Source organism: Aquarana catesbeiana, linkage group LG01, assembly GCF_042186555.1.
Source record: "Aquarana catesbeiana isolate 2022-GZ linkage group LG01, ASM4218655v1, whole genome shotgun sequence".
In the NCBI taxonomy this organism is placed as follows: domain Eukaryota; kingdom Metazoa; phylum Chordata; class Amphibia; order Anura; family Ranidae; genus Aquarana; species Aquarana catesbeiana.
In genome coordinates this window covers 596059933-596077699 of record NC_133324.1, presented here as the reverse complement: position 1 = coordinate 596077699, position 17767 = coordinate 596059933, and the positions used below count along the sequence as shown (strand labels likewise).

General features: G+C 42.9%; 1 protein-coding gene across 2 annotated transcripts in view; it reads right to left on the bottom strand.

Moving 5' to 3' along the window:
* Window positions 1–16077, bottom strand: part of UBXN8 (UBX domain protein 8) — a 63275-nt gene extending 47198 nt beyond the window's left edge. For both annotated transcript variants that reach the window (XM_073598445.1, XM_073598453.1), the window contains exons 1-4: window positions 15940–16077; window positions 9348–9470; window positions 3512–3582; window positions 392–514 (exon numbers count right to left, since the gene is read on the bottom strand). In XM_073598445.1, the coding sequence (XP_073454546.1) occupies window positions 392–514; window positions 3512–3582; window positions 9348–9470; window positions 15940–16069 (447 nt within the window). In that variant the 5' untranslated portion in view covers window positions 16070–16077. The remainder of the gene's footprint in view (window positions 1–391; window positions 515–3511; window positions 3583–9347; window positions 9471–15939) is intronic.
* Between the last annotated feature and the right edge of the window lie 1690 nt (window positions 16078–17767).

Sequence of the window (17767 nt, the reverse complement as noted above, 5' to 3'; positions counted from 1 at the left end):
AGTGTCCACATACTTTGGGTCATAGAGAAGGTGTGGTTAGGTGTTTGCAAACTTTTGGCCATATAGTGTACCATATACTATGCAACTGTAAATGATGCTTGAACCAATTGTGCATTTCAAAGCCTCATAAGGTGCCTCTCCTGCTGTCAAGCTGATCCAGTAAGACAATCATGAGACGCACAAAGTTCAAAGCAAAACAGGAAAAGAAGTTGTTATTTTCAAATATAACAGAGTGATCTATACTCTTATGGACAGACAGACTGTTCCACTATCTGCTCATGGAGAGCAGGCAATAGATTCGGTTTGACAAATTCAGTCAATTGGAGTCTTGGTACAAAACAATAGTATATAAATGTAAACTTAAGACAGCATGCCTTCTAATCTTACTTACACCAAGTGCATGACCTTCAGTTAATTTCCAGGTTTGGCCTGTCATCCTATAAAAGGTTTCTTCTTGCTTTTTAAGTTTTTCAGCTTCACGTGGCTTTAAAACATCCTCAGAGTATTCTCTTGCCTGTCAATGATAAATACTCCAAATAAATACAGTGTCTTCTGAAATAGGCAAGTGTTATGCCATTCCTATAGCCCAGGATAATGTACTAGAATGCAACAAAGAAACTGATTATTTGAAACAAGTACTCCCTAACATGCCACAAATAGATTAAGGCTTGAGTAATTTGAAATATACATATTGGGATTGAATTACTAAAACTGGAGAGTGCAAAATCTGGTGCAGCTCTGCATAGAAACCAATCAGCTTCCATTTTTTTTTGTCAAAGCTTAAAAGGGTTACTAAACCCTCATTTTTTTGTTTTGTTTTAAATAACAAACATGTCATACTTGCCTCCACTGTGCAGTTCGTTTTGCACAGAGTGGCCCTGATCCTCCACTTCTGGAGTCCAGCGGCGGCGCTAGTAGCTCCTCCATGCATCGGGAAACTACCTAAAAGAATCTCTCTCCTTGGGGGTATCCATGTGGGCGCACTTCTGAGTCCAGATTTTGCATCCATAGACACATAAAGCTGGACTCGACCCTGCCCCATTGGATCTGATTGACAGCAGCGGGAGCCAGTGCTGCACTGCTATCAATCAAGAGCCGAAACCCCAGCCAGAGAGGGCGTCTCTGGCGTAGTTAACGAACGGGCTCAGGTGAGTAACGGGGGGGCTGCTCAGTGACAGCAGTTTTTTCACCTTAATGCATAGGATGCATTAAGATGAAAAAACGCGAGGGTTTACAACCCGTTTAATTGAACAAGCTGAAGTTGAAGGCTGATTGGCTACTATGCACAGCTGCACTAGATTTTGCACTCTCCACTTAGTAAATCAAAATCAACCCCATTATGTATAGGAGATGATTTAACAGTGGCAGCGGATCTGTAAATTGTATGCACAATCCTACATCTTCTCTACTGTAAAGGTGATATGTCTTAGCCAACTGTTGCTACTGGCCTGCCTGCTCTCTTCCTTCATCTGTGTTTTGATTCTTCCTTGTGCTTACAAGCACAAAATGTTCCCAGTGCAGAAGGATTATAACTTCTGTTATTTACGGTTATCCGAAGCTCCATTAGAGAGATTTTCCCTCATTTCCTGTTTAAATGACAAAAATTTAACTGAAAGAAGGGAAGGCAAAATACAGACAGAAATAAACATGTAGTTCTTGAGTAGGGGAAGCCAAGAACCCTTGTCATATTAATTTATACATCTAATCTAATGAGAGCGCCAATTGTCCAAGAGTTCAAGGTTTTTAACCGCTTGCCTACAGGGCAGTTACACCCCCTTCCTGCCCAGGCCATTTTTCAGCACTGTCGCACTTTGAATGACAATTGCGTGGTCATGCCTCACTGTACCCAATGAAATTTTTATCATTTTCTTCACACACAAATAGAGCTTTCTTTTGGTGGCATTTAATCACTGCTGGGTTTTTAATTTATTTATTAATTTTTTTAGTAGAAAAGACCAAAAAATAAAATAAACATTTTTTTTACCTATTTTTTGTCAGTAAATTTTGTAAATAAGTAATTTTTCTCCTTCTCTGATGGGCACTGATAGGCTGAACTGGTGGACATTGATGAGGTGGCACTTATGGGCACTGATGAGGCGGCACAAATATGTGGCACTGGTGGGCACTGAGAGGTGGCACTGGTGGGCACTGATAGACGGCACTGATAGGCGTCACTGGTGAGCCCTGATAGGCGGCACTGGTGGGCGGGATTGATGGGTGGCACTGATGGGCAGCATTGATAGGCAGCACTGATAGCCAGCACTGACTGGCTATCCCACTAATGGGGACTGATTGGTGGCACTTGTGGGCACCGATTGCTGAAACTGGTGGGCACTAATTGCTGGCACTGATTGGTGACATGGTGTTGCTATATTGTAATCAGGGCACTGATGATCAGTGCCCTGATTACATGTTTTGTTGTTCCCGGCGAGGAGATGGCGCTGATCGGCTCTCCTTGCCACACACTCTGTCAGTGTGAGGCGAGGAGCGCCGATTACCGGCATCTCCGTGTTTACATGTGATTGGACACAGCCGATCACATGGTTAAAGAGCCGTGGACGTGGCTCTTTACAGAGATCGGGGTCGCGCCGTGTCCTAGCAACACGACGCGGGTGTGCGAGAGCGGCTGTTCTGGGACACCGTCATATGACGGCGTCCCAGAACGAGAGCGGCACCGTCCTGCCGTCATTTGATGGCGGGCGGGCGGAAAGTAGTTAAACATAAAATTAACTCATGGCAGAAAAAAATCCAACACTTTTTCAGAGCTTAGAAATTTTGCCAGTGCTTCAAGTGATTGTAAAGGGAAAATTGTTATATATAAAAAAACAAAAAAAAACAAAAAAAAAACCACAACAAACATGTAATACTTAGCTGCTCTGTGCAACAATGGTTTTGCACAGAGCAGCCCCGATCCGCCTCTTCTAGGGTCTCCCACCGGTGCTCTAGGCCGCCTTTCTTGCTGAGGTCCCCCATAGCAAGCCGCTTGCTGTGGGGGCACTCGTGCGTGTTTGCTCTTTGTGTCCATTAGACATAGAGCGTGTCTCAGCCCCGCCTCACTGGCTGTGATTGACAGCAGAGGGAGCCAATGGCTCCTGCTGCTGCATCTCAGCCAATCAGGAGGGAGAAACCTGGGAGAGCCTCGGGTCTCGAGCACAGCTGCATTGGGATTTGGCTTAGCTAAGTATTAGGGGGGCTGAGAAGGGAGCTGCACATTGAAGGTGTTTTACCTTCATGCATAGAATGCATGAAGTTAAAAAAACCTTCAGCCTTTACAACCACTTTAAGTGGACTCAGGTAAGCAGATATCAAATAGATCTGCACTGTGATTTACTGCTTGGAATGGTTGTTAGTGAGCGCAATAAGGGCTGTTTGCTGTGTTCCATAACAATGGCTTAACCTATACTCCCCCAAAACAGTTTTAAGCAGTAAATCTCAGTACAGGTCTATGGCTTACCAATTCCATCCAAAAAAACCCCAGAGAAAATAGAACATTTTATTACAATATTCTCACCTTTTTGTTTAAAGAATCTTGTTGACATTTTCTCAAAATTTCTTGCTGTCGGTCGATTTCATCTTGTGGCACTAAAGTTTTTTTTGTTTTTTTTTTAAATGAACAGAAAAAAGATTAGCTGTGTATAGAGAAGTTGTGAATGTCACAAGTACCTAGGAACAAGCCAATTCTAACAGGAGGTCCCATTGTAATTTCAAGGTCCTTTTAGGTAGAGGCAGTGAAGAGTCAAGAGCTTCGGAAAGTAACAGCACATGCCTCCCATATACCAAAAGCTACACAGATGCTACAGTGTTAGTAGATGTACAGTTGTGCTCATAAGTTTACATACCCTGGCAGAATTTATGATTTCTTGGCCATTTTTCAGAGAGTATGAATGATGACACAAAAACTTTTCTTTCACTCGTGGTTAGTGTTTGGCTGAAGCCATTTATTATCAATCAACTGAGTTTACTCCTTTTAAATCATAATCACAACAGAAACTACCCCAAATGACCTTGATCAAAAAAGTTTACATACCCCAGTTCTTAATACCGTGTATTGCCCCCTTTAATGAAGGAATGAATGAATGAATGAGTGATTTGTATAGCGCTACCTATGCCAACTGAATCACCTCAGGGCGTTTTTTGCCGCCGGTGTCCATCTACGGTATAGCGCGGTCCTTTACCCCATAGGGTCTCGATGGCGCTTACAAACACATACACATATTTGGCCAATTTTTTTTTTAGACAGGATATAATTAACCTACCAGCATGTCTTTGGAGTGTGGGAGGAAACCAGAGTACCCGGAGAAAACCCATGCAGGCACAGGGAGAACATGCAAATTCCAGGAAGATGGTGTCGTGGTCGGGATTTGAACCAGCGACGCTATTGCTGCTAGGTGAAAGTGCTAACCATTACACCACTGTGATGCCCTTTATTATCTGCCCATTCCTCTTGGCCAAAAGCTTCCAGTTCCTGTAAATTCTTGGGCTGTCTTGCATGAACTGCACGTTTGAGATCTCCCCAGAGTGGTTCAATTATATTGAGGTCAGGAGACTGAGATGGCCACTCCAAAACTTTCACTTTATTCTGCTGTAGCCAATGACAGGTCGACTTGGCCTTGTGTTTTGGATCATTGTCATGTTGGATGGTCCAAGTACGTTCCATGCACAGCTTCCTGGCTGAAGAATGCAAATGTTCCTCCAGTATTTTTTGATAACATGCTGCATTTATCTTGTCATCAATTTAGACAAAATTTCCTGTGCCTTTGTAGCTCACACATCCCCAAAACAGCAGCAATCAACCTCAGTGTTTCACAGTACGAATGCTGTACCTTTCATCATCAGCCTTGTTGATTCTTCTCTAAATCTAAATTATAGTTGTAGCCAAAAAGCTAAATCTTGGTCTCATCACTCCAAATTACTTTGTGCCAGAAGGTTTGAGGCTTGTCTATGTGCTGTTTGGCGTATTGTAAGCGAGATACTTTGTGGCATTTGCTTAGTAATGGCTTTCTTCTGGTGACTCGACCATCCAGCCCATCTTTCTTCAACTGCCTCCTTACTGTGTATCTTGAAACAGCCACACCACATGTTTTCAGAGAGTCCTGTATTTCACCTGAAGTTATTTGTGGGTTTTTCTTTGCATCCTGAACAATTTTCCTGGCAGTTGTGGCTGAAATTTTAGTTCATCTACCTGACCGTGGTTTGGTTTCAACAGAACCCCTCACTTTCCACTTCTTGATTAGAGAATTTGAACACTGCCGATTGGCATTCTCAATTCCTTGGATATCTTTTTATATCCCTTTCCTGTTTTATACAGTTCAACTACATTATCCTGCAGATCCTTTGACAATTTTTTTCCTTTCCCCATGACTCAGAATCCAGAAACGTCAGTGGATGAAAGATACAAGGGTCTGTCAGGAGTCCATAAACTCATTGACATTTTATACACACACACTTATTACAAGCAAACTGATCACAGGTGAGGATGGTTACCTTTAATAGCCATTCAAACCCTTTTGTGTCAACTTGTGTGCATGTTATCAGGCCAAAATCACCAGGGTATGTAAACTTTTGATCAGGGTCGTTTGGGTAGTTTCTGTTGTGATTATGATTTAAAAAGAGTAAACACAATTGATTGATAATACATGGCTTCAGCCAAACACTAACCATGAGTGAAAGAAAGGTTTTTGTGTTATCATTCATATTCTCTGAAAAATGGCCAAAAAAATCATAAATTCTGCCGGGGTGTGTAAACTTATGAGCACAACTGTAAGTGCTGCCACAAGACAGTCATCTTAAAATTCACTTTTCATTTTGAAAAATCAACCACCATGTAAACATTTAAAGTTCACCTTTAATACCTGTTTTTTCCGGTTTTCCCATATTGTTTTTTTTCAAAACTAGCTGGTTGCCACATGCAGGGCAGCTGATAAGGCAGTACAGCCAGCCCTCCTCTACTGGCCCTCATCAGTTCAAAAGGGGCCCAGGCATCTGATGAGCAGGAGGGCGGCTGCACTGCCTTATTCTACACTTCTTTCTCCCTCCAGTTGTGGTGCAGGAGGATCGATTGTTGGATCTGCGCCCCCATACACCTGCTTTCCGGAAACCCTCTGTGTGTCCCCCCTCCCTGCAGCGCTTCCAGTTTCACTCCTCTCCCACCGGCAGCTGCAGGCACACAGGGGGATCAGCAGGGCCGTCTTTAATAATGACTGGACCCAGGGCAAAGATTTTTATTGGGCCCCCCCCAGCTAGACTCAAAATGAGTTTACTGCAGCAGATCAGGCAGCGATTGTGATTGGCTGCCAGAGATTACAACACATCATTACAGCTCACAGATTAGTTGCTAGAGGTTACAGAACATCATTACTGCTCACTAATTGGATTCTAGAGGTTACTGCAAATCATTATTGCTCATTAATTAGTTGCTAGAGGTTACAACACATCATAACCTCTCAGTGCAAATAGCAGGTGTGGTCAAACTGCACTAGCATTGAGGGGTGCACTATGTGCAGAGTGCAGGACGGAGGTGGGTGCAGAGTGCAGGGGTTAGGTGAGCACAGGACTGAGGTGAGTGCAGAGTGCAGGGGTTAGGCGAGTGCAGGACTGAGGTGGGTGCAGAGTGCAGGGGTGAGGTGAATGCAGGGGTGAGGTGAGTGCAGGAGTGAGGTGAGTGCAGGAGTGAGGTGAGTGCAGGAGTGAGGTGAGTGCAGGAGTGAGGTGAGTGCAGGAGTGAGGTGAGTGCAGGAGTGAGGTGAGTGCAGGAGTGAGGTGAGTGCAGGAGTGAGGTGAGTGCAGGAGTGAGGTGAGTGCAGGAGTGAGGTGGGTGCAGGAGTGAGGTGGGTGCAGGAGTGAGGTGGGTGCAGGAGTGAGGTGGGTGCAGAGTGAGGTGGGTGCAGAGTGAGGTGGTGCAGAGTGGGATGGGTGCAGAGTGGGATGGGTGCAGAGTGGGATGGGTGCAGAGTGCAGGAGTGGGGTGGGTGCCAACCCCATTAAATCATTCTTTGCAGCTATTACCTTTTGTACCACCACCCCCTCCCTTTAGAATGTAAGCTCTACGAGCAGGGCCCTCCTGTACCTTTTGTATTGAACTGTACTGTAATTGTGTTGTCCCCCTTATACATTGTAAAGCGCTGCGTAAACTGTTGGCGCTATATAAATCTTGTATAATAATAATAGTAATGTCTTGATCTCATGGTCTTTGTGTTTTGTATAAATATTATTCACTACGTGGTCAGTTAGATGGATGCCTCTTATGCCCCGTACACACATTCGGATTTTTCGACAGAAAATGTTCGATGGGAGCCTTTTGTCGGAAATTCCGACCGTGTGTAGGCTCCATCGGACAGTTTCCATCAGAATTTCCATTGCACAAAATTTGAGAACTGGTTCTCAAATTTTCCAAGAACAAAATCCGTTCGCGTAAATTCCGATCGTGCCACATATGCTCGGAATCAAGCAGAAGAGCAGCACTTGCTATTGAACTTCATTTTTCTCAGCTCGTCGTATGTGTTGTACGTCACCGCGTTCTTGATGTTTGGAATTTCCAACCAACTTTGTGTGACCGTGTGTATGCAAGACAAGTTTGAGCCAACATCCGTCGGAAAAAAAACATGGATTTTGTTGTCGGAATTTCCGATCGTGTGTACGCAGCATTAGAGTTCATGATTCCTTAGCACTTTATATGCAGTTTATAGCTAGTCATTGTCCTTCCTTTCTATAAAAGTTTATGTGTCTCCATGAGGCATGGAAGACATAACCTGATTATTATGGTCTTCTGCTGTTCCTTCTCCCCCTCATACTTGTTGACACTTTTGTTACATGTATGGAGCACGCGAGTATTGTTTTCTGCTCTTCCTAGTGATCTTTTATCTTTGTTCTTTTCAAAACAACTAATAAAAATGATTAAAAAAGAATCCAGCTGGAGTGAAATGTATGGTAAGTAATACAGCCTCTAGTGATATCTCTTCTGATACCCCTAGAAATAACAAGCATATAACCCTTGCAGTGTGAGAGAACCCCGCTGAAGGTTTTTTTTTTTTTTTTTTTTTTATAATCGTGGGGTTCAGTCTTGAAGGAAACCTGTACTAAAAGAGATAAGGAGACTGCCATCATTGATCTCCTTCTGAAAATACTAGCTGCCTGCCTGTCTCTGACTTCACACAACAGTTCCAAACAACATTTTCTGAATCACTGTCCACAATCATGTAACTAGTGAAGTTAGAGAAAATTCAGAATTCTTGAATTGCAAATTTGTTTTGGGTCAGTTACCCATAAATCATCAAAGCTTTGGGATCAATGTAACAACCAGCCAACAAGTGTTTTTAAAAGAAAAACTCAATGATGACACCCTATGCCAGGGGTGTGAAACTCAATTTCATTGTGGGCCACATCAGTATTATGATTGCCCTCAAAAGGGCCGGTTGTATCTGTAAGATTAGATGTTCAGCACATCCCCTCCCCTTACATTAGATGTCAAGAGCCACCCTACCAACAGAAGTTGAGTTCCCTACTCTCCCTAACTTCACAATGCTCCCCCTTTCCTTATGCTGCTGCTGGGAAGAAGCTGGATGCATTGCTTGAAAGCAGAAAGTAGGGGTCTGGAGGAGGACCAGAGGAGGGCTGGAGCTCTCCTGCAGCTGCAGGAGAGGTGCGAGGGTCACATGAAATGGCCTGGAGGGCCGGATTTGGCCCGCGGGCCTTGTGTTTGACACCTGTGCCCTATGCCATTTTACAGTATGTGTTTGCTTTAGCCAAGTTGGCTATGTAACAAAAATAGAAACGATGCGGGATTGGAAAAATGGATGAAATATTGAGAAATAACTTTTACAGTATTCCAGAGACATGGAAGTGGATTTTAAAAAAGAACTAAAGTCATTTTTTGAATTTTGGATAGAAAAATGGAAGGTTATAAGCCCTGCCAGGTTTTTTTGCCATCTGTGTCCCATCAGGGAAATTTTCTTTCACTCCCTGTCCCATAGCCAAAAGAGAAGTGGGACGAAAGTGAGGGAATCCCTGGTTGTCACCAGAAGTGAGACAAAGGTGAGGGAATCCCTGGTTGTCACCAGAAAAGTGTCCTCATTGGAAGATATCCCCTCTAATCCTGTTCTGGTGACCTCTGGAAATTTGAGACTACCTTCACTTTTGGTGATAACAGACACCAGAACAAATAGAGGATGAATCTCCCTAACTGGGACACAGACAGCAATAAACACCTGACAAGTGTTCTAGTCCCTCTCCACCCTATCCAAAACTAAAAAAAAAAAAAGTTCTCCCTTCAGTTATACTTTAATATTTATCAAGGTAGATGGTTCCAAACTTTTTCTTCAAAACAGCACACAATGATCATATGGCCTTACCTGTTTGGGAATGACTAGTTTGACGAAAAGAGGAAAAATATGGAGTCAAATAATTAATGGCCAATGTAACAAAGGCTAGAATCAAGATGAACCTTCCACCCCAGAAAGCAATCTCTTTGAAACCTAAAAAAGGACAACAAGAAAAACAAATGACTTGCGGCAATGATTTCAATACACAGGCACAATAGTGTTTTAAAATGTCAAAAGGATGGCTTGAATTGATTAGTGTTATAAGCAGTACAAAGCCATCAATACGATAATAATCTGCTTTTTCACAGCGCTTGAAAGGAAACCTGTAATTAACACAAGCAGGATTTGCTGAAGACATCCATTTTTAATCCCTTCACTTAGCTTTGATCACTTTGGGGTCATTATTTGTGGCTTATCATAGCTTCTTCTTTCTTTTAAAAGTTATACGTTTTTCAAGAAAATATACAGGCACTGAAGGCCTATGAAATACTTTACATTGGAAAGGGGAAATGCAATTGTTCTTAGCAAGCAATCGGATCTCTGAAGCAGAACTGTGGTTCCATCAATTTTCTCTTTGTGGGATGATCAGGCCTCAGTTATAGATCAATAGAATAGAATTTTCTCTTTGTGTTATTGAATAAACCTGTATTTTTTTTGTACAGTTGCTGTACAGTATTCTGTATGGGCCAACACAGTAATTGCTATTGGTTATTTTCAAAATAGAGAATACGTACCCATATATGCCCGCCCCGACGATAAAATACCAAAATGAATTCTGCAGAGGCATTTAGGACAAGGTCATTATGTACAGTTTATGAAGTCCTCCCTAATAAATCAATAGCCTGTGGGCAATACAGGTATGCTCAATTGTATTTAAAGCAGAAGAAAACAAATTGATTTAACAGTTTCAAAAACTGTTGCATTTAAGGCATGGAGGGAATGCTAACTGTCCCATTGGTTGTGCTCTCAACTAAACTGTCAAGCCATCAAATGGTAGGTGTCATAACTGATTGCATGTGCAGCACCGTGGCAGTTGCGGATCAAACAGGGGCTAATATGGCAGATTCCCTGGCTGAAAAGGATAGGATGGTTTACTTCCATTTTCAAATAGGTAGCTGTGTTGAATGAAGTGGAGAGCCTGGATAAAGCGGCGGTTCTCAGATAAACATCTGTAAGTGCGCAAAGGATTTCCACAGTGTAATGTAAACACGGGACCCTAGGACTTTTCTGCAGCCACAAGGCTGTGAACAGTAATGCTGACACCCACTGACAGAAGATAGAGTCTCTCCAGATAAGACTGCTTCCTAAGCTCTGACTTCTGAATGGCAATGTGTTTCAGGGCTCTGTCTCTCTTTCTTAACCTCCCTGGCAGTTTTCCTGACTGTGGCTCGGGGTTAAATTTCAGCACCATTAGCGGTAACTCCGAGCCACACTCGGGATTGCATTGCAGGATCCAAGTGCGGTGTACTTACCTTGTTCCCAGGATCCTGTGATGTCCCCCCGCAGTGTCCGTGGGCTCTGTCCTCCGCCCGATGCCTCTCTGTGCCGGGCTCTGTTCCCTGCAAGCGTCGCAATGAACGGGGGTGGAGCCCGGTGGCAAATTCAAAAAATTGAAAAATCATAATACATACAGTACACTGTAATCTTACAGATTACATTACTGTATGAAATTATTTCACATCCCTTTTGTCCCCAGTGCTTTGTCCAATGTCCTGCATGCAGTTTTATATTATATATACTGTTCTTTCTGCCTGGAAATTGGAAATTGTCCATAGCAACCAAAAAATGTACCTTTACGTCAAAAGTGGTTTTAGACCAGCTAGAAAACAGCGATAGTAAATTAGAACACTTGCAGAATTGAGCGATAGTGAATTGTGGGGAAATTAATTTGATTATTATTATATTATAATTATTTATTATATTATAATTTTGTTTTTCAAACTTCATCATACCCGGGATATCTACTAGACTCTTGTTCAGACAGATTTAAGTGTTTTATTGCTAAGAATTACAGGCCTACAATATAAAACGCCAAATTTCTATGCAAAATAATTGTACCGCTTTGAGACGCAAAAATCTGACATAATCATACCGCCAGGGAGGTTTTAAAGCAGTAATAAAGGCTAATAAAATTAAAATACAATTAAGAATGGTCCCCTCTCCCTCCTTCTACCCATCCTGCATTGTCAGCAAAAAAATCTGTGTAAATACGTATTTTTGATCTGGTCCAGTCATATAACACAGCAGCTGCAGTTTCTGTGTAAGGGACTGGGAAAGGAGGGGTGGGGACAGGAGCAGCAGTCGACCTGCTCACAGTGTGTTTATGTTATGGTGGGGGGCACCACAAGGCAGCAGCCTGTAAAGTAAATTTAACCAAGTTGAGAGTTTCCCGCACTCATTCCATGTGTTACTCACCTGCCCTACTGCCTGGGGGTTTACCTACCTAGATAGTTCATAAGATTGAATAAAGACACCAGTCCATCTAGCTCACCCTGAGTGTGTGTGTGTGACTAAATGGACAGGAAGAACCTGAGCAGAGCAGTGATGTCTGCAGTGGTGAGGTCCAAGGTCTTCACCAATGGTATACTTAGGGGGTGCAGTCCGCACCAGGTACCAGGACACTGGGGTGTTGGCCGGCCATTAAACATTTTTTTTGTTGGACCTTGCAACTATCAAACATGCAAAAGTGGCACTGTAGTACTAGTATCATAAATCCCAGCTGCAGGGATGATCAGGGGCGCTTGGCATCTTTGCCCTGGGCACGGGCTGACCTTGTCCCATCAGGCAACATGCTGGCTCCCATCGCCATTCAGCCCCTAGGCGCTCCCTCCTCTCCCCTGCAGATGCCCTTCTGTCTCTGACACAGGGAAGCCAGAGCATCTGGGCCATGTGACTGGACAGGAATAAAAAAGGTATTTACACACATTTTTTATTCAGATTATGCAGGATAGATGATAAGAGGGATGAGGCAGCATTTTTAAGATTAATTGACAATTAGCCTTGTTTTCCACCTTAAAGCTGATCCCCAACTTACTGTCACTTGAACTAATTCCTTTGGGCCAAGCTGACCCAAACAAACTACACTAATAAGTGTCCTGTATACCTCAGCTACATACAGCATACAGCACATTGTTCCAGCTGTGAAACGCAAGCTTCCCTTCCCACACCTGGAACAAAATTGAGTCGGGCTGAATGCTACTCAGCCATTCATAGGCAGCTTTGTATTATATCTTTTTTCAATGGCCAGAGAGTATGACACTCGTTCAGAGAATACAAAGCTGCCTATGAATAGCTGAAAAGGGAAATTTCCTGCCCTGATGCACAGGGATAGATATTGAGCTAAAATATCCCCAATTTTGCTTTATTACAATATTGGTGCATTTAATATTATTTTCTTTAAAAGGTCGAATTCCACTTTAAGAACTGCAGTGTAATATGTAGGGAGGTTCAAAAACCGGCTGTGCTGTCTGGCAGTGGTGTCAGGGTCACTAGACTGAATTATACATTTTTAGGAAGGTTGACTATTTTACATGTTATTACACCTGCCCACCAAAAGCGACCTACTCAATTGAATAGAATTGGATTGTGCCGCAATCATGAGTCAAATGCTAGGCTCATGGTTAGGGTGCAATCTTGCCATTCAATAACCCCATTTGATTGTCAAAATAAAATAAAAAAAGCTGTCAGCTGCAGCAGTACTGCTCCCTGAAAATTGATCTGCAGGTCACTTTTCAGAGGACTTAATCATATGTGCAGCAGCCCTTGCTGCCCCTCTGAAAAGATATTTGTGGTGCTTTGCTTTTCAAAGGCGTTTGGCAAGTGGTGAGGAGACGACATGTCACCTCCCCGTCTCCTGTTCTAATTCTCATGTTGTATTCACACTGCAACAGATAGTTGCCTGAGCGCTTTACCACCAGCAGCTGCCCATTTCTGGCTGCGGAAGGGGGCAGTGTCGTGCGTGATTCAGTGCATCACATAGCTCCATTTAAAAAAAAAAAAAAAAAATTTTTTACAAGCTTTATGCAAAGTATATGAAAATTACATTTAATTAATTTCATAGCAAAGTACAGCAGCGCAATGTGCTGCAGTGCTATACATTGCCATGCGATTTGGCACCATGTGCTGTGATAAAATGCAGCATGTAGCGTAGCCCTAGGCTGGGATGCAGTGTCAATGGGACACATAGGAAACAATTGTTTCCTGTGTGTCCTTGTGGTGACAGACGTTTTACAACTCCTGCATTTGTGAATTTACCCTGAAAATTCCAACCCACAGCAACGCAACTGAGTGCATTGCATGCTGTTACAGGGAGATTGCGGCGTGGCCCTGTTCACTTGGGTCAGGTCTGATAGCGGTACCACCTGCCAAATAAGACATGCCGATTAATTTTAGCTGCGTCCGTGAAATAAAGCATTGCAGCCATGGCAGGTGGTTAGGAGGCAACATGTCACCTCCTTATCTCCTGTTCTAGTTTTGAGGTTGTATTCACACTGAACTAGGGTTGCCACCTCATCCCTTTAAACCTGAACACATATTAACCACTTAAGGACCGGAAGAATTTTCTCCCGTAATGACCAAGCCATTTTTTGCGATGTGTCATTGTGTCGCTTTAACTGACAATTGCGTGGTCATGCAACACTGTACCCAAACAAAATTTACGTTCTTTTTTTCCCACAAATAGATCTATCTTTTGGTGGTATCTGATTAACTCTGCAGTTTATATTTTTTGCGCTGTAAACAAACAAAGAGCGACAATTTTGAAAAAAAAAAAAAAAAGAACAGTTTTTTTTACTTGTTGCTATAATACATATCCAAAAAAAAAAAAATATATATATATATATATATATATATATATATATAAAACAAAATTTTTTGATCAGTTTAGGCTGATATATATATATTCTTCTACTTATTTTTGGTAAAATCACTAGGAACAGTAGATGTCTGTCATGTACGGCTGCCACCTCATCCCTTTAAAACCGAACACATTAATTACAGGTTGTGTGGCTGATTAAGGTGGTAATTAAACTCACTTGGTGTCTTATCTGAATTAAATTAGCCTCAGAACCCATGTAATTAATATGTGTTCAGGTTTAAAGGGATGAGGCGGCAACCCTACTGTCATGTCATCTGTCAGAATGGGGATCCGCCTTGTTTACAAAAGGTAGATCCCCATTCTGCCTCTGTACTAGGCGATCGGGGGGTCGCCGGCGGACACAGGGTACGCCCGACCAGCAGGCATGCTCCCACAGTGAGCACGAGAGCGCATAGCCGCCGGCATGTGCCCGCAACGGCGCAAGCCGACGTAGGACGCAGATTTGCACAGGGGAGCCAACCTGCCGCAGTGTAACTGCGGCGGCTGGTCCTTAAGTGGTTAATTACACACGTTCTGTGGCTAATTAAGGTGGTAATTTAACTCACTTGGTGCCTTATCTGCATTAAATTGGCCTCAGAACCCGTGTAATTCATATGTGTTCGGGTTTAAAGGGATGAGATGGCAACCCAAGCTGGCTGAGTGCTTTACCACTCTGGCAGCTGTCTGTTGCTGTATGTGGTAGGGAGCAGTGTCACGTATGATTCAGTGCATCACATGGCTGCCCCCCCCTTCCCTTTTTTTTTTAAGTTTTATGCAAAGTACACAAAATGTACATTTCATTCATGACTGCATGTCCTTGTTTAGGTGCGTGGTCAGAGGTGATAAAAGCAAGTGGTTGACCTGCAGCTGCAGGCAATGGAGCCTTAATGGCCCGTACACATGGTCTGAAAATTGGATGAAAAATACCGCCTTCGAAGCAATGGTATGATAATCAGATCATTAGTACAGAGCTTTCGAGACAGTTCATCCGATATTATCCGATCGGACAAACGCGAACATTTTTCTCATACGATACCAGTACGATTTTCATTTAATCAGTACAGTTGTCATCCGAAAAAACAATAGAAATATACTACAACACATGACATCACTTCCGATTTTTTATTCTGTCGTACAAGAATTTTCGTACCTTTAGTAACCTCTCCATTTTCGATATACAACTAGCGTGCTTAAAAAAACAAAAAAAAAACGGGTGATCTGTCATCTGATTTTCGGATCGTATGTACGGGCCATAACACTGTGATCGTTCCTGAAAACTATAGGCAGGTGCAATAAAAATGTAATCATCCCTGGAAAGTTGCATAAAAATAACATGAAAAAACATTTTGTTTCAATTTGTCTGCATATGATCATAAAAACAATATTTCGTATCTTATTCCCAGTTGGATTTTCTATCTCTGAACTCTCAATGAGAAGAAAGACAATGTGCTGCCCCCTGGTGGTCAATGAGAGATCGCTCATTCCCTAGAATCCAGCCTAAGCAGCCACGTCTGTTCTAATAGAGTCTATAGAAAGATGGGGGTTGGAAATCAAGCACTTGGTTTGTATTCTCCAGAAAGCCTGCGTGCTGTTTCCACTCTGCAGGGTATAATACGAGATATGATTGCAATTCCCAACAGATCTATCAATATTGTGCAGTGATGATCAGTCCCATACATACAGCTACCAGTGACAGCCCTTCACCTAACTCTGTGTATAGCGATCAGTTCTGCACAGTGTAGATAGGATGACAAGTGTATAATGTACCTATTGGCCGACTCGTGGACACCAGCAGGATGAAAAAAGAAATAATCAATAAGCAGAAGATCGGAGTCTTGCTCACTTCCGCTGCCATGTCTGTGGAGGAGGCGGGGCTAGTTGTCAGTGCTGGGAACATGTGACCGGAACACTGCACATCATCGGTGACACATTATTACATCACATGACATCACATGTCTTCATGCTGTGCTGCTCTATTGCATATATGGAGTGTGCGATCTACTGCTCTTTCTTCTGCCAACTAGGACACGTTCCTAAAACTGTACTACTAATAGGAAAGGCAAAAGCCAGCCTTTGCAATAAATGCAATCACATTCATAAAATAAAAAGGTGCATTGATTACATGTGTTGAAGTCTGCAGAGCATTGCAACTGCCAGCAGCTTAGGCGCCTTTCACACGGGACGGCTGTTCTGCAGCAGTTAAAAGCATATAATATGTTCTGTGAAATTCAAGACTCCAGGCACTGCAATCAGCTGCATTTGTACAAAGAGATTACCTGCGTTTACGTGCGTTTACATGCAGCTGCGTTTGGAACATTCTTGCCATTTCTGATGTGCTTCCTGTTGCTTTTCTTTCCTTGTTGCTGCTGCTATCCGCAGGAGAAATAGTACACCGCGATTACCTGCAGTTATGTGCAGATAGCTACAGATAGCAGCGCAGTCAATTCTATTTTTTCTATCTGCACCAAACCGCATGTAACTAAATCGCAGCTAAACGCAGTGTGTGAATGGGGCCATAGGAAAGCATTGTGTGCTTTTATCTGCAGTAGAAAACTAGAAAATCCACAGCTAAAAGCACAATTCTATCCGTCCGTGTGAAAGGGGCCTTATGGTGGGTGCAAGGTTAGGTACAAACTTCTGCATTGTTTACAGCTCAGCCACAGTCCCAGCATTCCTCCTGGGATCTCAAAAAGAATCTCATATGCCAAAAGGAAAAAAAAAAAAAAAAAAAAACTGCCTTAATGCGGTTGTAAACTGCCGGGCGTTTTGTTTTTCTTTTTTTTGTACCCTACAAGGTAAAGGAATAATGTGCTAGTATGGATCACATACTAGCACATTATGTTCAACTTACCTTAAAACTAAGAAATTCCAGCGCCGTGCTGTCACCGCTGCAGATACTCTCATCTTCACCCATCTTTACTCATCTTTCTTCTTGCATGCGCAGACGGAGGAATGCTGGGACTGTGCGTCTACGGCAGAGGACTCAGAAAGAAGGGGCCGGTGATGTCACTGGCTGCATGTACAGTAAATATCTTCTAAACAGTGCACATTTAGGAGATATTTACAATACCTATAGGTAAGCCTTATTATAGGCTTACCTATAGGTAAATAAATATAGAAAAGTGTGGCGCTAAAAAAGAATGGTATTAAACCATATAACAATGACTAATGTTTAAACATTCAGAACTCCTGCAAACATAATAAAATGTACACAAAAATAGGAAGTGGAAAATGAATGAAATTTAAAAGTGGTTGTATACTTATTTTTTAAACTTTTACCTACAGGTAAGCCTATAATAAGGCTTACCTGTAGGTTAAAAAAAAATCTCTCCTAAACCTGTACTGTTTAGGAGATATTCCCCTCACAATGAGCCGCTGACTGCAGCGGCGCATGCGCACAGGGGATTCTCGGCTGAAAGCCCAGCAGACGCCGGACCTTGCCGGAAAGTAGTCTCCCGCGCGCATGCGCGGGAGTGACGACATCGTGGCCCCAGCCACTCACAGCGCTGGAGCCACGATACCCAGAAAACACGCCGAGGAGAAATGTGAGTTCCCTCGGCGTTGACCGGGTGAGATGCCGGCGCCTCATTCTAAC